At 49.8% G+C, this 26,764-nt stretch overlaps 1 protein-coding gene and 1 long non-coding RNA gene across 7 annotated transcripts in view; one reads left to right on the top strand and one right to left on the bottom strand.

The window, feature by feature from the left end:
* The window catches only part of LOC131184533 (uncharacterized), a 40,386-nt gene extending 32,554 nt beyond the window's left edge, over positions 1-7,832 (bottom strand). For all 4 annotated transcript variants that reach the window (XR_009151990.1, XR_009151991.1, XR_009151992.1 and 1 more), the window contains exon 1: positions 7,172-7,832. This is a non-coding gene — a long non-coding RNA (uncharacterized LOC131184533). The remainder of the gene's footprint in view (positions 1-7,171) is intronic.
* Positions 6,086-24,037, top strand: NR2F2 (nuclear receptor subfamily 2 group F member 2). 3 transcript variants are annotated; one of them, XM_058155930.1, is made up of 3 exons: positions 6,086-6,239; positions 19,104-19,631; positions 23,323-24,037. In XM_058155930.1, exons 1-3 carry the CDS (start codon positions 6,197-6,199, stop codon positions 23,595-23,597), a joined length of 846 nt encoding a protein of 281 aa, XP_058011913.1. In that variant the 5' UTR covers positions 6,086-6,196; the 3' UTR covers positions 23,598-24,037. The 3 variants fall into 3 exon arrangements, with proteins under 3 accessions (XP_058011913.1, XP_058011911.1, XP_058011912.1); XM_058155928.1 differs by lacking the exon at positions 6,086-6,239 and adding an exon at positions 13,196-15,502 and having other exon boundaries at positions 19,083-19,631; XM_058155929.1 differs by lacking the exon at positions 6,086-6,239 and adding an exon at positions 13,212-15,502.
* The last annotated feature ends 2,727 nt before the right edge of the window (positions 24,038-26,764 follow it).

The following is a 26,764-nucleotide window of genomic DNA, read 5'->3' as shown; positions in this document are numbered from 1 at the left end:
TCTTTTTCATCCCACAAAAGACGCAGCTGAAAAACATTTGTCCTTGGGATCGGTTTCATTTGTTTGTTTGTTTGTTTGTTTGTTTAAAGGCACAAATAAAAACGGGTTCCCCCTTCCTTCTGTCGGAAGAAAGGGAAGGATCTTTAGGAATAACCTGCCAATGAGCGGGGCGATAGGTAAATATTTAAGCCTTCTGGATATCTTCAAGCGCCTCCTCTGGAATCGATAGATCTCTGCCCAAGCGGAGGAAAGATGGGGGGGGGGGCGAGATTATATTGTTATCCAGAAGTGGCCGAGAGAAAGAACCCACCGGGGGGTGGGAGGGAAAGAGAGGAAGGGAGTAGCTTATAGCATAGGAGTCAAACTTCTCCATCAATTTAGTCTCTCTCAGGAACTCGGCGCGCGGAAAATGCGCGGCGCGAGAAATGCACGCGCGTGGAAAGAAAAAAAAGCGCTCCCTGGGGCTGGAAGGTTACTTACTAATCGCTTTCTTCCTCCTCCTACTCATCCCCCTCCCCTATTTTTAACCTTCTCATTTGTATCTCCTCCCCACCACACACACCTCATCCCTTGCCCACCCACCCCCCACATCCTCCCCATACCACCCTCTCCCCTCCGCTTTAACTTCCGACCTAAATTTGCAAGTTTGTTTTCCCGCCGCAGGAAACCTCTCCGACGCCTTTCAAGCGACCCATAGGCAGCCGGCTGAAGATGGATTAATTTGCTCGAATAATTCTCTCCCACTCTTCTCTCTCTCCTCTCTCCCTCCCTCCCTCCCTCCCCCCCCCCGCGTCCCCCAGTCAAACACCGCTGTCCATTCCTCATTAATCAGGCGTTTCCGAAATTTCGGCGCCCAGGTGGGGATTCTGCGTGCAGCGACCAGTTTTAAGCACCCGCGCGTTTTAAGGAGAGCGTTTCGCCCAGGCGGTTAAAAGCTACAGAACACTTCCTGAGAAATCAAAAGAGCTTTTAAACTTCAGATTGAAGGGGCGTGGGGGGGGTGCCAAAATCACACACACACACCCTCTTGGACGTAGGATGGTTCTCTAGAAGAGGGGAAGAAAGGGGGGGGGGAGAAAGGAGGAGCTTCCCGAGAAATCAAAAGGGCACCTCAACTTAGATGGGAGAAGTGGAGGTGCCAAAATGACACACACCCCACGGCGTTGGTTGGATCGGAGGATGGTTCTCTAGAAGAAGAAGGGAAGAAAGAGAGAGCGGGGGATCAGCGTGGAGGAAGACTCTGCTCTTCCAGTTGCTGTTGGTTTCCTGCTACATCTGTCCCACCGAGTTAAAAGCCTGCAGCAAACACATACAATACACACGTTAGGAAAGATATGCAAGTGAAGGCTTTGATACGGGCCTTCTGTTGTGGGACCGCAGCAAGATCAGCTCCAGAGAAGCGCAGGTTTCCCCGTCGGCTTAGGATTCCTCTCGCCTCATCCATCTTGATACCTGGTCCTCCGTCCATCACCCATTCCCACGCTTCCAATTAGCTGGAGGCGTAAATAGTCGGGCAGACAGAAAAGCCTGGACCAAAGTTGATGGGATGGATAAGGCCATTTCATGCACCCAACTGGACAGCCGGACGCCTGTTGGGTTAGAAAAGTGTTCGAAGGCACAGGGGGAGCCGAACCCATGGCCGGTATTGGCCAGCTTCGCTTCCTGTGTCCGAAAATAAAGGGTTTTTCTCCCCCGCCCTTCCTCTTTTGGGGGCTCTGGAGATCAAACAGGTCGTGTGAATGGAGTCAGATTCGAACATTTGCGTGTCATCAGTCCCCCTAGCCACGGAGCGAGGGGATCCAGGCAAAGAGCAGCCAATTTTCCGGTCTGCTAGAATTCTGGATGGAGGGATTATTTAAAAAAAGAAAAAGAAAAAAAGTTTTAAGAGCGTTGAAGATTCGCTGGCAGAAAATTTCCTGCCAGCAGATCCGTCGGAACTCAGGAAGGCTTACTCTCTGAAAGCACCTGGATCTTGCCCACACAGCAGATGTTTCCACACCCTGGTATTTCTTCTGCCCCCCCCCGCAGCATCCTAATATTTCTCCCCCTCCCCACCGTGTGTTTCTTCCTTCCCCTCCCCCCGCCCAGACTGGCAGACAGCAAGTGTCTAATCTGCCCTGCAGCTGTGTTGCACCGCGATTCCTACCAGCCCCACCCAATTCGGAGACCGGGGTTCCACGGCGAGGAAAAGTTGGAAAAGGGGAGACATTTGAAGGGCGCCCGGATGGGGAACGTTGCCGGGCGCAGTTCTCTCCATCTCTCTCCCTCCCTCCCTCTCTCTCCCCCTCTCCTTCTCCCTCTCTCTCTCCCTCCCTCCCCCCCTCTCCCTCCGGTGTAGGGACGAACGCGCGTTCTGCCAGCTGACAGATGTGCGTCTGGAATAACAGAAGGACGCGAGCGTCTCTAAAACAAACATAAATAAACCCTCGCGGTGGCTACGATTTCTGGATCCGTCCCATCATTCACACGGAGGAATAACTCCCGGGTGCAATTACAGGCATTTCTCCCCCCCCCCTTCCCCTTCTCAGAACTAGGTCGTTTCGAGGCGTAGTACCACCGAGGAGGAAGGAGACGGAGAAAGACCTTCACAAATGAATCGCCCAGAAGGGGAGGGTGGGTGGACAAACCGCAGCAGCCCTACCCCAAATTTGCAACTCGGGGAGGCCCCTTCCGCTGCGACACAAGCGCTCCGGATTTCTCCGGACTGCACAGGGGGGGGAAACCCAGCGTTTTCCGGCAGACAGCGCCCGGCCTCGCGAGCCTGCGGCCCTCGAGTGCTATTTAACGATAAGGACCGTTTATATTAAGACATCTTTCTTGAAAGAAAAGGCAAACTTTGCCTCGGCTTGGTCCAGGTGAAATCGGCCTGGGGCTGTCGGGAAGGGAGGAAGAGACAACCCGAGAGTTTTCCTCTCTTCCACCACCACCCCCTCCCCACGCTGTTCGGGGGGGGGGGAGGCTTTTTCCGTCTCCCTCCCATCTTCATCCCTTGGCCCAAGCAACATTCTCTTTTTAAAGCCGGCTCTCCCGAATCGTCCAGCTCGGACCGTAGCGAACAATTTAATTAGAGGCCTTTCTTTCTCTCTCTCTCGTGGCCGAAGAAGAAAGCAGGGTGGGGAAGCCTTGGTGTCGGGGCAGAGCGAGCACCTCTCCGCCCATTGAAAGGCGCTGATCCGAAAAGACAGAAGAGCGAGGGAGGTGGGGGGACAGAAAAAGCGATTTGCTGGGGACCTTCTCCTCCGACCCTTTCACGCTATTCACCCTCATTCACACACACTTTCTTCCAGACAAAACCCGCTCCTTGGAAAAATGCGAAGGGAGACACCAACTAAGGAAAGGAGGGGGGGACGGAGAGAGAGGGGGGAGGTCCCCCTTCATATTCCTCCCAAATTCCTTGAGTTCAAAGGGTCCGTTTGGAGAGGGGGGGGGCGTCCAAATCCGACCCACCCTTTGTTCGGCTTGGTATGTCAGGGGAATTTATCTCTAAGGTCCCGCCAGCCAACCAGCCCGAGTTGGTGGGCAGGCGAGGGCCTGCAAGGCTCCATCCTCGCGTTTAGGGTTAATGTAACTCTCACCTCTGACCCCTTTCATCCCAACGCCTCTAGGCTAACCTCCCAACTGCAGGCCAGCTTTGGAAAAGAGAAGGGAAGAGAGAGAGAGAGGAAGAGAGAGGAAGAGAGAGAGAGAAAGGAAGGAAGGAAGGAAGAAAGAAAGAAAGAAAGAAAGAAAGAAAGAAAGAAAGAAAGAAAGAAAGAAAGAAATATCCAAGCTTGAAATTGAAACCTTTCCTAAATGAATTCCCCCCCCTCCCCCGCCACTGACTGGACACCCTCCAAATAATTCCCTCGGTCTTTTTCTGCCTTTGGCTTCTCTTGCTGCCAACTGAGAAGGTGCACAAGGATTCCTAGGGCTACGATTTTAAAAAGTATTAATCTTTCTAAAAGATGCAAAGCTGAATTCTCAAGCTGGCTGTTTTCCTTCTTGCCCCATTACTCACAGAGACAAACACAAGCAAATCCTCTCCCCCCCCCTCCCTCCCTTCAAGGAAATATCTGGAAGAGGGGGGGGAGAAGAAGAGAGAAGCAGGGATGTGTGGATTATTTGGTGGGTTTTGGAGGAGGGGGGGAGAAAGGGGGCTCTAGGTTGAAGCCCTTATCCTCCTCACCACCACCTTAACCGGCTATAAAACCATCCGAAAGCAAGGCGTCCTTTCTAGGACAATCTGTTTTATCTTGTACAGCAGTTCTAAGATTGAAGGTTTTTACAGGCCTGTAAGGTGGGCGTTTGATGACCCACAAAAGAAAGACCCCCACAGCCCCCTTTTTTCCCCCCTCCCTTCAAATACACCCGCCTTATCCCACCATCCAAAAGCCACACTTTTTAGATGCACGTAATTAAGTGTGAGGTGATGTGATTTGTGTGTGTGCGCGTGCAATTATTGGGGCAAATCCATTTGTAAATTTCATTTGCCTTGTTAAAAGCTCAATTAACGCTGGGGAAGACGGTGGGATTTCTTTCTTGCTTTCCTTTTGCAAGAGCTGGGGTGGGAATACCGGAAAACGAATCTAACCAAATTAAGGTGGGAACCTTTTACCAATTGGGACAAATTGTTTTCACCAACTACTGTGACTGATTACCCCATCTCTCTCTCTGTCTCTCTCTGTCTCTCTCTGTCTTTCCCCCCCCCCATCAATTACTGCCTTAAAATTCTCTCTTCAAACAACCCTTTTTCTTCAAAAGGGGGAAACGCGGGGGGAGGGGAGGAGAAGCGACTCTGTACTCAGTGGAAACCTTAGCGCGAACTAACCAAAACATCTGGCCCATCACTTCTCTTTCTTTTCCACCCACCGGCCGTTCCGAAGGCAGCAGGACAAACGAGGGGGGTTTCCCACCGAACATTGCCGCCCCCCACCCCGGCCCTCTCACTTCCCCGCTTCAGGCACCAACCCCTCGCTTACAGAGGTGGGGAAGGAGAGCCGCTAGTCTGGCTTGCTTTCAGCCCGAGGAACCGAGGGAGACAAATGTTGGAGGGTTTTGGGGGGGGTGTCGATTCGGACGATCCTGCAGCGGGCGGCCACGGTGGCGAGGCCCCGCCGAACCCGCTCCTCCAAAGCCTTGAGTTGCCTGCATTCCTAGGACAAGTTAAGCTTGGTCGGTTCTTGTCTTCGCTTAAAGCTTTTTTTCTGGGTGGGCTTTTGAGTTACCTTTAGCGTTTGAAGTCCATCCGAACCCGGAGAGCAGTAACCCGGGTGGGGGTGGGAGGGGGACGGAGAGAGTGTTGTGTGAATGCAGCCAAAGGGGGAGGACTAGGGGAGGGGAGGAAAGGAAGCCAAAAATAAATAAATAAATAAATAAATAAATAAATAAATAAATAAATAAGACCTCGAATTTGAAGCTTCGGACTTCAGACAACTGCAATTTAGGTCTTGAATGTTGTTTGTTGTTGTATGGTGGTGTGTTGTTTTTTTTCCCTCACCCACTGTCGTTTTCACCCAAACAGCATTTGTTTTTTTTAAAAAAACTGTTTTTCCATCTTTCTACAATACACATTTAATTTGGAAGCCTCTTTCCGGCCCCCCCCCCTTTCCTCTTTCTCCTTTTCCATTGGGGGAGGGGTGTGTGCATGCGTGTCTGTCGGGGTGTGTGTGTGTTCCCAAAGTCTCTTCTTTCCAGCCCCAAACAAGGTGTAACCAGACATTCTTCCTTCTAAGGAGTGAGAACAGCGATAGAGCGTTTAACGTTTGGGTGGGGGGCTCTTTCCTCTCTTCTCTCCCCCCCCTCGATTTTTTTAAAGGCTTACATTCCTCCACTACCGTGGAGAAGCTCACCCCCCCTTAAACTTAGATTGTGTTTGTATATATTTATATAATTCCACCACGACCCCCCCCTTTTTTAAAAAAAAATCTTAACGAGAAGAATACAGGGGGGGTTTAGAAACACGTTTCTTCCTAGACTAGGAAACATCTCACCCTTTCGTCTTTCTTCCCTTCTAATTGCCCCCCCTTTCTCTTCCTTTTCTCGCTCTCCCCCACCTCCCCTGGCTTAAAAAAACCACACAAAAACAGTTTGCACAACCGCTTAGATAAACACCAAGAAGATACGTCTTCACAGCCTAAGGGAGGGAGGGGCAAAACAATAATCATAATAATAACAATTAAAAGCAATTTTGCCAACCGCTGCCCAACTAAAGAAGAAGATGCAAGCGATTTGGGATCTTGAACAAAGCAAATATACTTTGGGTATGTTTAATTCTCGTTTTAAATCTTTCTCTCTCCGTCTCTCTCTCTCTCTCTCTCTCTCTCTCTCTCTCTCTCTCTCTCTCTCTCTCTCTCTCTTCCCCCCCCCATTCCCTTCCTTGAGAACGCGTTTCGAGGGGGGGGGGCTTCTCTCTTTCTCTATCTTTTTCTATATTATTATTATTATTATTATTATTATTATTATTATTATTATTATTATTATTATTATTATTATTATTATTATTAGGGGGGCGGACGTGTGATGGTATTGCACTCTGAAGCTTACTGCCTTGCTTAAGGGCACCCCCTGCGCTACTATCCCACCCTGGGTTTTGCCTTCTTAAGTCAACGCCACCCACCCACCCACCCACCGGAGCAGAGCACGGTAGACCTGGGACCCCCTTTGCAAAAAGATTAGGCGGAATAAGGCGAGTCGGACGGGCTCCTGGTCCCGACGTTACGCCGAGAAAGAAGTCGATGCACGGGCGAGCTGTCGTGGGAAGGCTCCTTAAAGACAAATAGCTGCACCCCACCTCTCCGCTCCTCGAACCCCCCACCGCCAATCGTGCTAGAGAGTTTCGGGGGAAGCTAAATCCAAGGAACCACTCGGGAGATGGAGAATGTTGGGGTTTGAGCGAAGATTTTATGAAGTGGAGCCGCCTGGGGCGGGGGCGGGATGGGGTGGAGGGAACCCAAAGGCAAAGAATCCGTACTCCCAGATTGTAACCACGTGCAGTTTAGCTCGGCCGAGTCGGGAGGTTGTTGTTGTTGTGGTGGTGGTGGTTGTGGTTCTGATGGTGGTTTTCCTTTCTTGCAGGAATAGCTTTGATTTTATTTAATTTCTCCCCCCCCCCAAACCAGTTGCTCCCCAAACCCAAGCCGACACCCCTCCCTCGGTTAGCATTTCTGATAATATCCCGAATAGGGGTACTCACCGTCGCCAGCAGGTATCCGCGCTTGGGGTCCAAGAATCGGGCGCAAAGTTTTGTTTGGCCCCTTCCAACTCTGGGTCTACTTGCGTGCGTGTGTGTGTGTGTGTGTTTATGCGCGCGCGCGCGGGGTCGCGTGTGAGTGTTGGCCGCGCGTATGCGTGCTGCGTGGAACTCGGGGGGGGAGGGGGGGGAGGAATTAAAAAATCAACATCAAGCCGGTGTCACTTAAAAAAAAAAAAAAACACGGCTTCGAAAAGAGACACCCTGCCCTGCAGCCAGAAATACACACCCATCGTCGCCTTCTGCCTGTAAAAGGAACCGGGGGGGGGGGGGGGCACTCATCCCTTCTCACCCCTCGCCCCTCTCTTTAAAAGAAAAGGCTTTTTTGCCGGAAGCTGCAAGAAAGCTCGATCGAAGTCCGGAGGGTCAACGCAACCTGTCCTGGATAAATTTAAGGCCCGGGGGTGGGGAGGGGAGTGGGGGGATGGGAGCAGAGAAACCGGGGAGACGTTTAAAAACTCTACAAGTTTCTGTGCCGCGGATCCTCTGCTCCTCTCACCCTGCGCCCGCGCCCCCCCCACGCCCACCGGTCCGCCTAGTTGTTAGCCTGGCTCTGCGTGCAAACTCCCCCTCCCCACCCCCCACCCCAACAACTACCTTTCACTTTAAGAGCCGCGTATTTCTTTGAAAGTTGAGGGTGTGTTTTTTTTTTTTATGCCGGTGATAGACTTTCGCTAGGGGGCAGGCGCATACTGTACTTCTGGTGTCTCCCAACCAGCTTCTCTGCCCCCCTTCCAGTTTCTATCCTTTCTCTTTCCCTCTTTTCTCTCTCCCCCACCCCATCTCTCTCTCCCTCCCTCTCCCTCCCTCTCTCTCCTTCTCTGGCGCGCCCTTTCTCTCTCGCCGTCCCTTCTCGCTCTCTTGCTAGCATATGTTCTAATTTCGCACTGTAAATTTTTCCAAAGAGTCCCGCTTTGACAGTCCTTGGGTTTAAAAAAAAAAAATTACATCGACTTGAAAGATCAGAGCAATGCAGGGTGGGCTACTTTCACACATACACACACACTCCTTCGAGGGTCTTTCGGGTGGAGTTGGGAGGAAAAGAAAATGGCCTAAGGGCCAAGGAGAAAGCAGCTCAGCCTTCTTCCAGCTAGTGGTGCCCAAAAAGAGATCCGCCGAGAAAGAGGGGACCGCGCCGAATTACCACCCACGTACAGGCCCGGCAGGGGAGAGAAAGAAGGAGAAAAGGCCCGAAACAAAGAAAAAGAGATTTCCCCGTTCTCAACTTTTTCTTCTTCTTCTTCTTTGCTTTAGTTTGGGCCAGCTCTCCTCCTGTCTCTGGCCCTCTCTCCGTTTCATCTTGGTTTAGTTTGTTATCCCCCCCCTCCCCCGGCCATTTCTCCGGCCCCGAACCCCAGTTTTACAAACGGGCAAATAGACGAACGTACTTGTTCTTTACTCCAACTGCCGGCGCTCCTCGCCTGTCACCACCACCTAAAGTTACTGCTAGCAGTCCGCCTTTCTAGAACATCCTCAGGGTGAAACGTAAAAGCGGGGGTCCCGGCCACGAATTTAGTTTCCTTTCCTTGCAATGGGCAGCCTTCGAGGACCCGGGTTCAGGCGGTTCTCGAGGATCGCGGATAGCTGGGTTATCCCTGACTTCTGCGCGCTCGGACGGGTTCTCCTTTCACACGCTACGCAAGCTACCTGCGGCTAACCCTACCTGACCCCCACCCCACCCCTCACCCCGGCCAGGTATTCCCGCCGCCGCTGCGCCCAGCCAACATCCTCGGGCCGGCGGGCCGTCTGCAACACCGATAGCGCTTTGGAAGAGAAGGGAAAGGGACCGCCGCTCCGGCGTTCGGCAGCTCCCTTTTTCTCCGCGAGTCCCCTTTCCGTGATAAATGCGCTGGTCTTCCGCGCGGGTCCAGAAAAACTCCGCACGGGACAAAGCCACCGCCGCCACCTTTCTCCTAGCCCGTCTCTCTCCCTCTCTCTCTTTCTCTCCCTCCCCCCCCCCTCGGGTCGCCTTTGTGCTGGGGGGAAACATAACTGGCTCTCGGTGTGCTGTTCATTTTCCCCCCTGCTGGCTTCTTCGGGCCGATCCTGCCTGCAAGAAGGCGCGCAGGAGAAATCCAGACCCTTCCCCGCAGAGATTGCGAGAGAGCGGGGACCTCCCCAGCTCAGTTACTGCGGCTTTTCGCTTTCCGGATTCACCCGCAACAGGTTCACCCGACGACTGAAGTGAAGCCGCTAGAGAAATCGGCCCTGGGTATACCCTAACCCAGCGGTCTGGGTTCGCCCCGGCCCCCCCCCTCCTCCTCCTCCCCCAACCCCTATGCAAGGTTAGCACAAGCTAGACCCTCTTATGCCCCAGCCGCCAATCTCTCTCTGACCTGCTTTAAGCTTGTTGTGTGAATGCAACCTGTGCGCGCCTAGAAGCAGGCGCGTTTCTTAAGCGCTGAGTGGTCAGGGAAAAGAGGGCCAAGGCGTTAGGCGCTACCCGACGGACTCGGCAATTTTGCACCAGGGAGAGAGAGTGGGGGTGGGGGGGCTGTTCACCCTCGCCTCGAAATTGAGGAAAGGGCAGGAGTGGCGGAATTTCCAACTGGGCCAGAAGAGAACGCAGGTTCAAATATCCATTTTTCCTCACTTTCCTCCTGACACACCTGCCCAGCTCTTTAACAGTAGCCTTTCTTTCTGCTGTCCCCTCTTTTTCCCCAACCCCCCCCCCAAAGTGTATTATGAAGAGAGGAAATGAGGTCGTAAGATTGCATTAGGGAGAAACGCAGAGTGTCGTTGCCGGACCCCGAACTCTTTGAGATTTTGTTGCTCCCTTTTAAAGCCTCTGTTTCTTTAAATACTCATATATTATATGCTAAATACACATATATTATATTCAGCAGACACACAAACACACGGAAATACGTTCGTACAGATTGCTTTACGTGTATTTGTGTGTGTGTCCATCACCTCTGTCCACATCCCTATGGGCCGCATTGCACAGGTTATATATTTATACGGGTGTCTATCTATTTTTTATTTTTTCCCGTCCAACGCTAAATTTATGCAGACTTTTTATTTACTTATTGGTTTGTTTGCCTTCTCGGAAAATGGATTTCTTTGCCGGGATTGGTAAACTATATCCATATCCCTTCTTAGGTTTGGATTTCCACGGGATCGCTGGGAGGTGTGAACAGTTCCCTTCAGCTCAGACTATAAAAATAAATTAAAATTAAAAAAAAAAACTAATTGGGTTGTTCTGGACATCCCTGGTAACATTGAGGTGTTTCCTTTTTGGTGCGGGGTTTTGTTTGCTCTGGGTTTTTGGGGCGACTTAAAAATAAAGGCGACTCGGGTTAACAGGCAGGAATGGAATCGTGTGAACAGGAGGCAAGGGGACGCACCCGTGAACGTTTTTGACCCTTCCGTGGTTTTTTTAATGTGTTTTCTTGGAAGTAAAAATCCAGCTTGGTCCTAATTTTCCCCCTTCTGTTCTCCTTGCCTTTGCTCAGGACAGATATCAGGGTATGAAGCCCCCCCCCTTTTGGGAGACGTAGCAGGACCCTGAGTGGGCTCAGGCATTTTTACTACTAAGGCGTTCTCGAGTGTGCGTGTGTGTTTGTGTGAAACGTAGATTAAAAGTCATAAAAGTGAGAGATCATCATCATCATCGGTGTGGCAGAGAAGAATGACAGGGACCTCAAAGGAACCCTGAAGTTTAAGGTCACTGTTCTAAAGTTGGTCACCATCGCCTCTCCCCGATTCTCTCTGGGTTGAGTTAATTGGTGTCTTATCCCATGTAAACCAGGTTGCAAGAATTTCCTTGCAGAAGAAAAAAACTAGGCTGGGTCTCTCTACCTTTTGGGAAGGATCAGTCCTGTCCCAGAGGATTAAAAAAAAAAAAAGCAGTAACTTAGTGAGGAAGAATTTTGTAAAACGTTCAGCTTGGAAATCCAGTTTTAACTGCTTGGCTCAGACGGTGAGATCAACTTAGACTCTTTTTTTAAGTCTGGGCAAACCGCAGGATCAGCCGTGAGACTATTAAAGAGACTATAAGTGTTTCGACTTATTAAAGAGGTCGGGGCCGTGTTATTATCACTATGGTTGGTTGCATTATTATTACCCTTACCGTGTGAGGTGTCAGGTGATTTGAAAGTTCGCTCTGGGTTACCTGCAGAACTGAAATCGGCAATGGATCTGAATGGGGATTTCAGCACTGAAATGATTCTTAGCTGTGCAAAATGTTGATTCAAAGCTCCCCCCCCCCAGGTATATTTGAATTCCCACTGTAGCCCAAATGGGATTCTCATTCCCCCCCCCCAATATTCCCAAAATTCCCCATCTATTTCCCCCTGTTCAGCCTCAAGAATAGTGCTCAATAAAGCACAGGGTAACTTCTCCTGAAAGCAGCTCAGCCTTTTAAAAGTGAGGAAGGCAACCCCTGATCCAGGGGAAGAAATCCAGCAAGTTCTGTCTGACGCAGGTTCTAGAGAACCGGTAGCGGAACCGGTTAGGCTGGCCTCAGAGTGGGATGGGAATGGAGATTTTGCAATATCCTTCCCCCAGGAGTGAGGAGGGAATTAAGATTTTGCAATACCCTTCTCCCCCTCCCCCAAGAATGGGGTGGGAATGGAGATTTTGCAGTGTCCTTCCCCTGCCATGCCCACCAAGCCATGCTCACAGAACCGGTAGTAAACAAAAATTGGATTTCACCCCTGCCCTGATCTAACAACTGAGTCCATTCTCTTCCAAAGAGAAGAGGTGCACACGCACCTGGGTAGAGAATCCCAGCTCCAAAACCAAGTTCATTTCTACCCAAAAAGAATCCGCGTGACCGTAAAAGAGGGATCGGGGGTCATGTCTACCGCGACGATGCTACTGCTACTAATAATGATGCTGCGCTCTCATCACCTTACTGTTGTTTCTCTTGAGTTCCAAAATCTCACTTTAAAGAATTGGGAAGAAGGAAGTGGAAGGGATGGAGAGAGGAGGAAAGGAAGGGAAGGGGGAAAAAATTAAAATTGAAAAATTAAAAAAAAAAATGAAGTCAGACAAACAGACGGAGACGGTTCAGAGCGATGGATGGAAAAGCGGAGCGGGGGGGGGGAAGGGAGGCGGGAGAGAGTGAGAGTGTCGAGGGATGGAGTGGAAGAAGACTCGCTTTAGGACCGCGCGGACTTTTGCCGGGGCCTTCCCAAGCCATTCCTTCCCCCCCCCCCACCTCCACCCAGCCCCGCACAAGGCTAAACTGCCCAATGAGGGGCGAGGGGAGGTCCGCGAGCTTTTGACCAGTCAAAGGCAGCCTCTTGCCTTATAAGGCGAGCGGTCGCCATGGCAACGTGTGCTAAGTTGCAGCCGCGGTGTCAAAGTTCACTATATAGAGAGCTGGGTGAGCTGAGCGCGGAGAAAAAGCCTCCGCCGCTCGCCCCAGCCGGGCTCCTATAAATCGCATTCACTCCTTTAACTCCCCCCCCCGCCTCTCCTCCTCCTCCTCCTCCCTTCTTCCTCCTCTCCCGCATATTGCATCCCTGGGATTCTGGCCTCCCCCTCCTCTCTTTTCTCTTTCTTTCTTTCTTTCTCTCTTTCTTTTTCTTTTTCTTTTTTTTTTTTGTTCTTCTCCCTCTTTCCTCCCATCCCTCTTTTCTTAGTATTATTATTTTTTTAAGTCGTCTGGTATTGCTCGGGGTGGCTGTGCAATCGCCCCCTCCTCTTTCTCTCTCTCTCTCTCTCTCTGTCTCCCTCCCTCTCCCCTCCCCGCTTTTGCAATCTCTTGTCTTCCTGCTCTCTTTCTCTCCGCCCCCCCGCCCCCCATTCCAACCCGGCCACTTTCCCCACCCCGCGATTCCTACTTTCACATGCATGCCAAACCCCGCTGCATAGAGAGCTAGAGAGAGAGATACATATTGCCCCCCCTTGCTATTTATTATTAAACCACCAACCTGGGGCCCCCGCCTCTTTTCTGCTCCCTCCCCTCTCTGGGGTGCTCTCCCCATCCCGCCCTCGGCACCCGAGTCCAGCCCCCTCGCCTCTTCCTCCTGCCGTCTTTTTATCGCGCTCTCTCTCTCCGGCTGGGGGGCTTCTAAGCCTGGGAGAGAGTTCACGCCGGTTTGCCCCCCTTAGCCGGCTGGCTCGCTCGCTCGATCTCCCTCCCCCGATCCTCTCTCCTCCTCCTCCTCCGCCTCCAGCCCCGCCGCCTCCCGCCCTCCCCCCTTCCCTCTCCTCCTCCTCCTCCTCCTCTTCCCCTTATCGCCCCATGTGTTGTGCGAGGAAGCAGATTTGCTAAAGAGACCCACTTGCGAAAGAAACGAGAGTAGCATAAGGCGCGGGCAAAGCGGCGGCGGCGACGACAGCAGCGGCGGCCGCGGCAGCAGGGAAAAGAGGAGGAGGAGAAAAAGGAGGAGGAGGAGGAGGAAGGAGGAGGAGGAAAAGGGAACGAGAGCCGGACTAGCCGCAGCCGCGGAGGAAAAGGAGGAGGAGGAAAGGAAAGAGGCGAGGAAAAAGGAAAGAAAGAAGAACCGGGAGGAGGAGAAAGAAAAGAGAAGAAGAAGGGGAAGCAGCAGCCGACGGCAAAAAAGAGAAGCGAAGCCGAGCGCAGGAGAGAAGACGCCGGGAAAGACTTCTGATTTTTGGGGAAGGGAAGGGAGGGAGGAAGAGGGGATGCGTGGATGTGTGTGTGTGGGTCTGAGAGCGCGCGCGGGTGCGTGAGCGCGTGGAGGGTGCGTGTGTGAGTGGGAGCGCGCGCGCGTGTGGTTTTTGTTTGGTTCCTTTCAGCCCCCCCCCATCTACCCACCCTTCTACCCACCCACCCCCCGCCCGCCCCGTCTCCCTCTCGCTCCCTCTCTCTCTCCTCCTCCTCCTCCTCCTCCTCCTCCTCTTCCCCGGTTGATGTTTCTACAGCTTCGCCAAACTCCGAGCGGGGCATCTGATCGAAACCCCGCCAGGAGCAGGAGCCAGGCCGGGTCCGCGGGCCGGCGTGCTGAGCGTGGGATTTCTTTCCGGGCTCGCCTGCGCCTCCTGCGAGCTGCTGCGGGCTTTCGTCTGGCTTTGCTTTCCATGGCTTTTCTGAATGGCTGACTGCGGGCTTCGCTGGATCTGGCCCCCAGACCCCCTCCTCTGTTCTTGCAACTCGGGTCGGCTTCAAGAGAGAGAGGGAGGGAGAGATCTTTGAAGGGAACCGTTCTCTCTCTCTCTCTCTCTCTCTCACTCTCACTCTCGCTCTTTCCCCAGCCGTCCCCCTTTTGTATTTTTTTTTACTTTTCTTCCTCTTTTGCTAACAGACAATCGCCTCGCTCTTTCCTCCTCCTCTTCCTCCTGCTCCTCGCCTCCTTTTCCCCCTCTTTTTCCCCCCCTCTCATCCACTCGTCCGCGTTCCCCCTTTCCTTTCTCAACCCCACTTTCGGGTGCCTGCCTGCGTGCGTGCGTGTCTGCTTCCCGCATTTTATTTACTATTTTGCAATTGTACGGGGGAGAGCCGTACGAGATATTTTTTTTCCTACCATCTCTCCTCACCCACTTCCATCGAAAGCATTAAATTAAACTGAACGAAAGGACCGGCAAAAGGAGGGGGAAGAACCCAACACGAAAAGCGAGAGAGGGGAACGTTTAAAAAGAAAACCAGCACCGATTTACGACGCGCTGCCTTCTCCTCCAGAGCAACTTCCAAGCCAAGAAAAATCAGAATAACTTGCCAACGCGAACTGCGAGAGAAAAAGGCTGGAGGGGGGAGAGCAAATAAACTAATATAAAAGTGGACAAAGACCCCCCCTCCTCCCCCATATTTTCTTTAGACCGCCACTGCTCGCTCCGGCTCCAACGGCAGACGCAACCGGCCGGAGAAGCGGATCCGGCGGCCACAGCAAGCGACGGGGGGGCGCGCGATTTGGCCAAGGTGTCCCTTAGATATGGCAATGGTAGTGGGCGCCTGGCGAGACCCGCAGGACGATGTGACCGGCCCGCAAGGAACGCAGCCTTCGCAAGCTCCCCCTGTGCCGGGGGCCCCCACGGGGGCCCCCCACACCCCACAGACGCCGGGCCAAGGAGGGCCCCCCAGCACCCCGGCTCAAACCACTCCGGGCAGCCAGCAAAACCAAGGAGAGAAACAGCAGCAACAGCAGCACATCGAATGCGTGGTGTGCGGGGACAAATCCAGCGGCAAACACTACGGGCAATTTACGTGTGAAGGCTGCAAGAGTTTCTTCAAGCGAAGCGTCCGGAGGAACCTTAGCTACACGTGCCGCGCGAACCGGAACTGCCCCATTGACCAACATCACCGCAACCAATGCCAATATTGTCGCCTCAAGAAATGCCTGAAGGTTGGCATGAGACGGGAAGGTATTGGAATTTCATTTGTTTTCCATTTCTCACCCGTCGGCGGGGAGGGCAGTCCAGGCAGGATCCCCTAAAAACTGAAATCCAGCCTGCGGAGGGAGGACTGGAGGCTTGGGTTTTTTTAAAAAGTACGCTTTGTTTTGGCGGAGAAAATCGAGGTGCTGGTAGTTTTCTTTCTTTCTTTCTTTCTTTCTTTCTTTCTTTCTTTCTTTCTTTCTTTCTTTCTTTCTTTCTTTCTTTCCTTTTCCTTCCTTCCTTCTTTCCTTCCTTCTTTCCTTTTTTTTTTAAAAAAAGCCCTAGTCTGGGCTTCATTTCTTCTCCTGAATGGGAGGAAATGAGGCGAGGGGAGAGAAAACCGCCTTGAGTTTCTGGATTCGCGGGGGTGGGGGTGGGGGGGAGGGTGTTGGAAGGTCTAAAATGGCTTTCCTTAGGCTCCCGACCCTAAGCCAAACAACTTTTCTCTCTCCGCCCTCTCTTCCCGCTTCCCAGCCTCCTCGAAATGGGTCGGAGGGCTCCCGTAACTGGGGTAGATCCCGGGAAAGGAAAGCGGTTTAAAAAAAAAAAATACTGAGAAAGAGAGGGGAGGGTCAGCTTCCTCAACACAAGAGAAAAGGAGAATCCGGACAATCTCAGCTACGTAAACTTCTTTCCCTTGTTCTCTCTCTTTCTCACCCACCTCTTCCCTCCCTTCCTCCCCCATCAGCCTTCTTCCTTTCGGTTCCTGCTCTGTAAATAACCCTAACCCATAAATAAAAACCCGGGATCGATCGATCCACTCGCTGGAGAGCTTTCCGATCGGGGCTTCTTCCGTTCGGAATTCCGGCAGGTTCCACTCGGCTCCCCCAGAGTTCCGCGGGAGTCTCGCTTTGCTTCCACGAGGTCCTTTTTTTTTTTCCCGGCCTTGGGAAGACGACCCTTAAAAACCATTTTTCCCCCGTTTCCCTTGCTTAAGAGAGTAGCTTGTGTGTGTGTGTGTATTCGGAAGCGGAGGGGAGGCGTTGAGAAGCCAGACAGGGGGAAGCCAGGGTCGCGGTGGTGGGGGGGGGGGGGGAGTGAAAGACGCGAAGCTCTGCAAAGGAAAGCAAGACCTCGGAAGCGTTAAAAAGCCTTCAAGGGGTCGGAAGCGGCGGGGCGGGGATTTTTATTTTTGTTTGTACGATTATGGTGATTATTCTCGGTTTTGTTTTTTCGCAAGATGGAGCGCCGAGGCGAGAAAGCTCTGCGAACGAAAGGCGAGCCGCGGGTTTCTGGTTTAATGGCGTAGCGCGCCCTCTTCCACTCTCTCTTTCTCTCCTTGTCTTTCTGCCGCCCCGGGGTTGGATGTTGGTTTTTTTTGGAGGGGGGATGAAAGCACAGCTTTCCCACTTCGAAGAGGGTCTCTTGCCGGCTTTGAGAAACCTTCGGGGTCAGGCTGCAGGCAAGCCCCAAGCCCCAACCCTCCGCCTGCTTAGCTTCCCTTCATTCGGCTTTCTTTGCCGTGAATCCCGGCTTCTTTCATTTTCTCCCTCCTCTCCCTCTCTCTGTCACCACCATGTAAATTTATGAACAAAACCGAAGGCCCGCTTTCTGCAGGGCTTCCCCGGGCTTTCCAGCAAGCAGCCCGCCGATTTCTCTCGCCCTCGGCTGGGAGCAACGGAGAAAAATGTACAACAATGAGATTCGGAGGACCTAGATTTCTTCCCCACCCCACCCCCCCACCCGCACCGCGGCCCGCCGGCAATTGTTTATTTGATTGTATTTATTTTTTTCCTCCTCTGGCCTGTTTTGAGAAAGAGAGGGAGGGTCAGCTTCCTCAACACAAGAGAAAAGGAGAATCCGGACAATCTCAGCTACGTAAACTTCTTTCCCTTGTTCTCTCTCTTTCTCACCCACCTCTTCCTCCCTTCCTCCCCATCAGCCTTCTTCCTTTCGGTTCCTGCTCTGTAAATAACCCTAACCCATAAATAAAACCGGGATCGATCGATCCACTCGCTGGAGAGCTTTCCGATCGGGGCTTCTTCCGTTCGGAATTCCGGCAGGTTCCACTCGGCTCCCCCAGAGTTCCGCGGGAGTCTCGCTTTGCTTCCACGAGGTCCTTTTTTTTTTTCCCGGCCTTGGGAAGACGACCCTTAAAAACCATTTTTCCCCCGTTTCCCTTGCTTAAGAGAGTAGCTTGTGTGTGTGTGTGTATTCGGAAGCGGAGGGGAGGCGTTGAGAAGCCAGACACGGGGAAGCCAGGGTCGCGGTGGTGGTGGGGGGGGGGGAGTGAAAGACGCGAAGCTCTGCAAAGGAAAGCAAGACCTCGGAAGCGTTAAAAAGCCTTCAAGGGGTCGGAAGCGGCGGGGCGGGGATTTTTATTTTTGTTTGTACGATTATGGTGATTATTCTCGGTTTTGTTTTTTCGCAAGATGGAGCGCCGAGGCGAGAAAGCTCTGCGAACGAAAGGCGAGCCGCGGGTTTCTGGTTTAATGGCGTAGCGCGCCCTCTTCCACTCACTCTCTCTCTCTTTCTCTCCTTGTCTTTCTGCCGCCCCGGGGTTGGGTGTTTTTTTTTGGAGGGGGGATGAAAGCACAGCTTTCCCACTTCGAAGAGGGTCTCTTGCCGGCTTTGAGAAACCTTCGGGGTCAGGCTGCAGGCAAGCCCCAAGCCCCAACCCTCCGCCTGCTTAGCTTCCCTTCATTCGGCTTTCTTTGCTGTGAATCCCGGCTTCTTTCATTTTCTCCCTCCTCTCCCTCTCTCTGTCACCACCATGTAAATTTATGAACAAAACCGAAGGCCCGCTTTCTGCAGGGCTTCCCCGGGCTTTCCAGCAAGCAGCCCGCCGGTTTCTCTCGCCCTCGGCTGGGAGCAACGGAGAAAAATGTACAACAATGAGATTCGGAGGACCTAGATTTCTTCCCCACCCCACCCCCCCACCCGCACCGCGGCCCGCCGGCAATTGTTTATTTGATTGTATTTATTTTTTTCCTCCCTCTGGCCTGTTTTGAGAAAAGAGAGAGTGGGAAAGCCGCTCTGGAGATGGGTCTCGCTTCTCTTCCCTTTCTTCCTTTATCTATCACTTGGCCTGGCGAATCTTTCTCCCTCCCCCACTTTTGTTTCTGTTTTATTATTATTATTATTATTTAAAATATATAGATAGATAGATATTTTAGCGCAGGGAAAAAGGGCTGCTTCGGAAGGACAAGGCCGAGAAGGTTTCAGGAGGAAGCCTGGAGGTTAGAAACGTGGGACAATTTCACCCGAGGCCGTTTCCAAACAGCTTCTGCTTGTAACTTGGCGGGGGAAGGGGTCATCCCCTTCGCCTTGCACCCCCCTCGGTTGAAACCCTAAAAAATTCTTAGTCCCCCTTCCACGGCCAGAACTCTCTCCCCAGCCCCCTCTTCCCCAGCTATCGCACAAATATGTATATGTAAAGTCGGTGCAGAAGAAGGGGGGTCTCGTGTCTTGACCTTCCCTTTGATTCCCTTCTTCCCTCCATCTCCCCCCTGCTGCCCCCTCCCCAGCAAACCAGCCAGCTGTAGTCCTGATAGCACCACCACCACCACTACCATCATCATCCTCACCTTCACCCTTCCTTTAGCAATGCAGGTATTAATTGCTGTAGTTTCTTTTTTATTTACTGCAGCCGTCCAGAGGGGCAGAATGCCACCCACACAGCCGACCCACGGCCAGTTCGCCTTAACCAACGGGGACCCCCTGAACTGTCACTCGTACCTCTCCGGATATATTTCCCTCTTGCTGCGGGCAGAGCCTTATCCGACCTCTCGCTTCGGCAGCCAGTGTATGCAGCCGAACAACATTATGGGCATCGAGAACATTTGTGAGTTGGCCGCTCGGATGCTTTTCAGCGCCGTGGAATGGGCTCGGAACATTCCTTTCTTCCCCGACCTCCAGATCACCGACCAGGTGGCTCTCCTGAGGCTCACCTGGAGTGAGTTGTTTGTCCTCAACGCCGCCCAGTGCTCCATGCCTCTCCACGTCGCCCCGCTCTTGGCAGCCGCCGGCCTCCACGCGTCGCCCATGTCCGCCGACCGCGTGGTCGCCTTTATGGACCACATACGCATTTTCCAAGAGCAGGTGGAGAAGCTGAAAGCTCTACACGTGGATTCGGCGGAATACAGCTGCTTGAAGGCAATTGTCCTCTTCACCTCAGGTAGGGGGCGGCCTCTGCTGGGGGCTGTGGAGGGGGTGTCTCTGCCTTGGTTGTGGGATCGTGGGCTCTTCCAGTGCTGGTGGGCAATGGGATTGGGGCCTCAGAAACCAGCTTTCCTTCCCCACACCCCCACACCCTTCCTCTTTCCTCTTCTTCTCGATTTTCCTGGAAGAAATGGAAAAGGCGAGAGTTGTGGAGGGGAGAGAGAGCACTCTGGGGCGTTTTGTTGTGGGCTGGGGGGAGAGACAGAGGGATTAGAGCTGTGGTTTGATGGGGGGAGGCACGTCCTGCTGGATCTGTGTCAGCTGTGCAGGCCTAAGGTTAAAGTTTGCAAAGTTACCTTCTCTTTCATTAGAAGAGCAATTTTTTAAAAAAGAAACAAGAGGAAGAAGTGGAGAAAGTATATCTTGCGAAGAAGTGTGGGAGAGGGGATAAATTGGAGGGACGTGGGGTCTACACAAGGGCCCTGGTTTTTTTTTGTTTTGTTTTTAACTGAGCCCCTCTGAATGGTTGTGAATGGGAAGTGTGTGCGCCTGAGTGTGTGGAGGTTACTCTCTAGAGTTGTCCCACTGAGCTCAGAGAAACCGCCTTTTGTGCCAGGAGGCAGAACATCCCAGCTTTATATTTTGAGACCATTGAAAGGCGGCAAAGCTGCTAAATGACAATGGTCAGCCGAATGAAGAAAAAAAGGGGGACAATGAACAAAACTTGCTTCCCTTAAAAATTTTTTTAAAAAAATAAGATCGCCAAGCCAGGAGATAGACCGGCTGAGCTTAATAATAATAACAACAACCATCATCAACTGCGATAAGCAAACCTGATCCGATCCTAGATGTGGCTAAGAGTCTATAATCTCCGCTGTAACCACTGTTGGCCTACTAACCATGTCTTAAACAATGAGACAGGTCTTGTCCTTAATTTAGAAAATACGACACATTAAAATATAATGATATGCACGTATGTGACACATGCTTTTAAACTGCTGTTTTCCCAAACCGGCCGCGAATTGGATCTTCCTAATCATCTTTTTTTTTTCACCAATAACTGCAATATATAATAATAAGGCCACTGTAATTCAGATATGGCAGGTCTTCCCTCTCTCCATTTTAGCAAGTCATAAAAACAGAAAAAGCGGCCATTTGAACCACCAGACATTAGGGGAGGAAGTGGAAATTCTAACTAGGGAGAGAATCCATTTCTGTGTCAACTTTCTCCTATATAAAAAATACTGCTACAGTTATAAAATAACAATGGGAGGTATGATGAAATCTAATAAGTCCCATGGTTCGACCTAGTTGAGTAAGACATCTCAAATATTTCAAATGCTGCCTGTCTTTTTTTTTTCTACACGGAGTAATATAATAATAAGAACAATTCACGAGATCAGGTCTCTAATCTTTGCCTGATAGTCAAGAGAAAGCAGTTGAAGTCATATCTGCAAATGTCTTCTTCTTTCCTAAATAGTAAATAATCCTGGGGGAAATGTTCACTCCCTGTATACATTGCAGGCAAGGCTTGTGAAAATGCGCACACATATATAGAAATAACCATACAATCAGGAAACAGGCCTAGTTAAGCGCAGTTTATAGGAGAAAATAAAGTCTCACAATTCATTTTTTTTGTTGTGTTAAGGGTGATTTGGGAGAAACCAAGTGCCTTTCTGGATTTTGTCCAAAATTTAGGTCATGACCTGAACTTCCTTTTATATATTATTGCTTTCCATAATTGTGTATTTTTAAATCCTGTTCAAATCTTGGTTCCCCACCCAAATCACTTGCGCTTTAAACGTGGCTGGTTGTCAGAAACAATTCTAGAAATGAAGCCTGTGTGTTTGTGTGTATGTGTGTTGGTGTGTTTGTGGAGTTAGTATCGTCTCTGTGGCTCAGTGTCTTTTAAAAGAGGAAGAATTGTCTTAGGGCTTTCCCTTCAAATTCTGCCTTTCTCCTTCTCCCCCCCCAAAAAAAAATTGACTTCAAAGAAATTTATCTTCCGCATTTATGATTATGATTGCAATTAGTGCTATTAATATTGTTCCCCTTTCCGGAGAAGCACTTCAAGGCAGGGTTTGCTCTTAAAGTGCGAAATTTATGACTGTTTGCAAAATGCGGATCTGTATGTAAATTGCCTTTGCAAGGTAGATAAAACTTCTGTTATCTGATTTTGTGGAGTTATAAAAACGAGGAGGGGGCGGAAACGGATGCGGGACTGACCAATTCAGATGCCTTAATATACCGCAGGGCCTGGCATGTATTTGAAAACCCGCAGAGAGGCATCTGATTTTTTTTTCTTTCTTTCTTTTTTCTTTCTTTCTGTCCTTCCCCCCCCCCCCTTCCTGGGCCTTTTCTATAGATCCTGGACAGGGATTCTAATGTCTTTCAAAATATGCATGTGTTGGTACTTTACCCAGCCAGCTAAGGTCACAACCTAAGTCTCAAGGCAGCTTTTGATTAAAAGGGGGGTTTTCCGCTGTATTTTTAGCATGTCAAATGTGGAACCGTATTTATTTTATTTTTATATATTATATGTGGTGAGTATATTTGTGTGTGTGTGTGTGTTTGTGTGTGTTAAAGCCAGCAGAGGGGAAGAGGGAGAAAACAGCTCTAATGAAGAGAGAGATCAGATTCTGCTTGGCTGCCCTTGAATAAGCTAAACTGACAAGATCAGTTTTAAAGGACCACTTAAATCACTTTCAAAGACTGAGGAGAAACTGCGGTATCTCTTTTAGGGGGAATCGCTTCTTTCTTTCTTTCTTTCTTTCTTTCTTTCTTTCTTTCTTTCTTTCTTTCTTTTCTTTCTTTCGGCTCAGTTCTCTGGAGCTGAGCAGAGCGAAATTTCTGAACCTACCTTCTTTAAAACTCTTCTCATATTCTGTCGATCAGGTTCTACATCATTTATTTTTCCCAATATGGTTGTGGGGGTTTTTTTGGCGGGGGGGGGGATGCACACATAACCTTCCCTTTTCCCAACACCGTGCAAAAAAATTTTTTTTTTAAAAAAAATCTGTGCAGGTTCGGAGAGAGGGCGAAGGACTCCCGCCCTCCCCCACCCCCAGAATTTCAGAATGGAGGGGGCATTAAGATTTAGAAACCTTGGCAACCCTGCCGGGAGGGGGGCTTCAGCACGTGCTTAGCGTGCTGTCTTCCTCAGTCAAGCACAGACAGACAGACAGACAGACGGACGGACGTGCGACCTTAAAACACCAAAGAAAGCACCTGGCTTGCTTCAAAAGCAGGTTTCCTCGGGAGAAAGTCCTCCCGATCGTTTGTTCCGTGCCCTAACAGCAGCTTCAATCGCAGGTGCAGCTGGGATTGGGGCTGGATTGCGTGTGGAAGGGAGGGGAAGGGAGGGTGAGAGGGCCAGGGGGGAAACCCATCGGGCCCCGGGGCAGTGCAGAGGACCTGGAGGGGGGGAGGGCTAAGCTGAGCTTCAACCCAAGCCCAGAGAAAATCTTCAGGCCTTTGGCCTAAGCCTCTTTTTAACCAGGATGTAAGGTGGCCAATTTTGAACCGAGGGCGTCCTCCGTCCAGTAGGGCTAGCAATTCGGCACTGCGGTCAATTCAGCACGCTTGTATTGGTGGCAAGGATGGGGATCTGTGTGTCCATTTGCAAAAGAAAATCCGCGTCTTATTTAACACTGATGGTGGTTAACCAACCCCCCCCCCTCTTTTCTTTGAACTCCCGTTTCTTCTAGATGCGTGTGGTCTATCCGACGTTGCACACGTTGAAAGTTTACAGGAGAAGTCCCAGTGCGCTCTGGAAGAGTACGTCAGAAGTCAGTATCCAAACCAACCCACCCGCTTTGGGAAACTGTTGTTACGTCTCCCCTCTCTTCGCACCGTCTCTTCTTCGGTCATAGAGCAATTGTTTTTCGTCCGTTTGGTAGGTAAAACCCCCATAGAAACCCTTATCAGAGATATGCTACTATCCGGAAGCAGTTTTAACTGGCCGTATATGGCCATCCAATAAGAGGAAGGAAAAAAAAAATGGGGGGGAAGGAATAATATGTTGGAGAGAGGAAAAATAAAAATAAAAAAAATCGAATTCCGCAAATCAGAGAATTGGACAAAGCAAAGCAAAACAAAAGCAAAAAATAAAAAATAAATGGGAAATTTGGAACCGAGGAATCGCGAGTGACGTTGGGTCTGGCGGTTTGTGTAAATGTCCTTCGGTTAAGCAAGGATGTCACATCTTGGCTAAAAGAAGAGAGGAGGATAATTTGAATGGACTACGGATTTTTTTTAAAAAAAGAGAGACTTGTTCAATGGACTTTTTACACAATGCATTAAAATTCCCTTGTCTTTCACAAGTTACTATTTCTCTCTCTCTCTTTCTCTCTTTTGAAAAAAAATCTTTCTTTCTTTCTTTCTTTCTTTTTCTTTCTTTCTTTCTTTCTTTCTTTCTTTCTTTCTTTCGGCTCAGTTCTCTGGAGCTGAGCAGAGCGAAATTTCTGAACCTACCTTCTTTAAAACTCTTCTCATATTCTGTCGATCAGGTTCTACATCATTTATTTTTCCCAATATGGTTGTGGGGGTTTTTTTGGCGGGGGGGGGGGTGCACACATAACCTTCCCTTTTCCCCACACCGTGCAAAAAAATTTTTTAAAAATCTGTGCAGGTTCGGAGAGAGGGCGAAGGACTCCCGCCCTCCCCCACCCCCAGAATTTCAGAATGGAGGGGGCATTAAGATTTAGAAACCTTGGCAACCCTGCCGGAGGGGGCTTCAGCACGTGTTAGCGTGCTGCCTTCCTCAGTCAAGCACAGACAGACAGACAGACAGACGGACGGACGTGCGACCTTAAAACACCAAAGAAAGCACCTGGCTTGCTTCAAAAGCAGGTTTCCTCGGGAGAAAGTCCTCCCGATCGTTTGTTCCGTGCCCTAACAGCAGCTTCAATCGCAGGTGCAGCTGGGATTGGGGCTGGATTGCGTGTGGAAGGGAGGGAAGGGAGGTGAGAGGGCCAGGGGGAAAACCCATCGGGCCCCGGGGCAGTGCAGAGGACCTGGAGGGGGGGAGGGCTAAGCTGAGCTTCAACCCAAGCCCAGAGAAAATCTTCAGGCCTTTGGCCTAAGCCTCTTTTTAACCAGGATGTAAGGTGGCCAATTTTGAACCGAGGGCGTCCTCCGTCCAGTAGGGCTAGCAATTCGGCACTGCGGTCAATTCAGCACGCTTGTATTGGTGGCAAGGATGGGGATCTGTGTGTCCATTTGCAAAAGAAAATCCGCGTCTTATTTAACACTGATGGTGGTTAACCAACCCCCCCCCCTCTTTTCTTTGAACTCCCGTTTCTTCTAGATGCGTGTGGTCTATCCGACGTTGCACACGTTGAAAGTTTACAGGAGAAGTCCCAGTGCGCTCTGGAAGAGTACGTCAGAAGTCAGTATCCAAACCAACCCACCCGCTTTGGGAAACTGTTGTTACGTCTCCCCTCTCTTCGCACCGTCTCTTCTTCGGTCATAGAGCAATTGTTTTTCGTCCGTTTGGTAGGTAAAACCCCCATAGAAACCCTTATCAGAGATATGCTACTATCCGGAAGCAGTTTTAACTGGCCGTATATGGCCATCCAATAAGAGGAAGGAAAAAAAAAATGGGGGGGAAGGAATAATATGTTGAGAGAGGAAAATAAAAATAAAAAAAATCGAATTCCGCAAATCAGAGAATTGGACAAAGCAAAGCAAAACAAAAGCAAAAAATAAAAAATAAATGGGAAATTTGGAACCGAGGAATCGCGAGTGACGTTGGGTCTGGCGGTTTGTGTAAATGTCCTTCGGTTAAGCAAGGATGTCACATCTTGGCTAAAAGAAGAGAGGAGGATAATTTGAATGGACTACGGATTTTTTTAAAAAAACGAGAGACTTGTTCAATGGACTTTTTACACAATGCATTAAAATTCCCTTGTCTTTCACAAGTTACTATTTCTCTCTCTCTCTTTCTCTCTCTCTTTTGAAAAAAAAATCTTTCTTTCTTTCTTTCTTTCTTTCTTTCTTTCTTTCTTTCTTTCTTTCTTTCTTTCTTTCTTTCTTTCTTTTGAGGGGGTGTTAAAACTTCGAAATTCAACCTCTCGCTAAAAGTGCATTTTTTAAAAAAGCAAACCTGTAGAAAATTAACATAATGGGAAAAATTCTTTCTTCCTCTCTGTTTCTCTCTCTGTCTCTCTCTCACACACCCTCTCTCTCCCCCTCTCTCTCTCCAAATTATTGATTTGTCCAACATTGTCTGTGTACCTATAGGATTTTGTTTTGGTTTTTTTTTATAAAAAAAAGAAATCCTGGTTCCAAACCAGTTTATTCTGTGGTTCTATAATAATTTTGATATAATCTTGGTTTCATTTTTCTTTTCTTTCTTTCTTTTTTTTTAAAGAACTGTGTATCCTTTAAAAAGTATATGTTCTGAAAGAATTAAAACTGTCTTGGAAAGGTTTCTGAGAAGAACATAAAATTGGGAATAAAGACACCCCTCACCCCCCAAAATAATTCTAGAAAGATGGAAGCGCACTTAAATCCGGTCAGCCAAAAATTTAGCTTCAAGCTACAGCAACTATAATTATAGCATATTCTTTTTAAAAGTGAACCACGATCAACCTGCTTGGAGATGTATGTGTATATGTGTTATGTGTATGTGTGTTATGTATATACAATGCACACACACACATATACACACAAAAACACATAAATGCATATATGGCAAAATCTGAATTTTGGAAGGGAATTGGCTATTTTTTTGGAGGGAGATTGTGTCCAAGACACAAGATGGTTTTGGTAAAGAAAAAAAAACATGCATAGATATATGTACACAGAAAATCACAGAGAGACTCATCACAAAGTTAACTTTTTTGTAATTTGAATGAAATTGGGTTCTGCCTAGTTGTCCGAGTTCCTCTATCTGTTTGTATATTTGCAAGCTCTTTGTATTATAATACTTGTTGATATTTTCCCTTTTTTTAAAGAAAAAGAAAAAAAAACCATTGAATTCAGCATGACAAAAAAAAATAACACTACTGTTGGCACTTATAGATAATGTGGTTGATTCAGTACCTTAGAGTTTACAGTTTTTTGTGTTTTAAAGAAAAAAAAACGGAAGGTTTTTTTTTAAGTGCAACATTTCTGTATACTGTAAAAGTTATATTAACTGAAAAC

The sequence above is a fragment of the Ahaetulla prasina genome, chromosome 13, assembly GCF_028640845.1.
Source record: "Ahaetulla prasina isolate Xishuangbanna chromosome 13, ASM2864084v1, whole genome shotgun sequence".
Classification (NCBI taxonomy): domain Eukaryota; kingdom Metazoa; phylum Chordata; class Lepidosauria; order Squamata; family Colubridae; genus Ahaetulla; species Ahaetulla prasina.
Note: the sequence above shows the minus strand (reverse complement) of the source record. Positions and strands in the feature narration are given on the sequence as shown.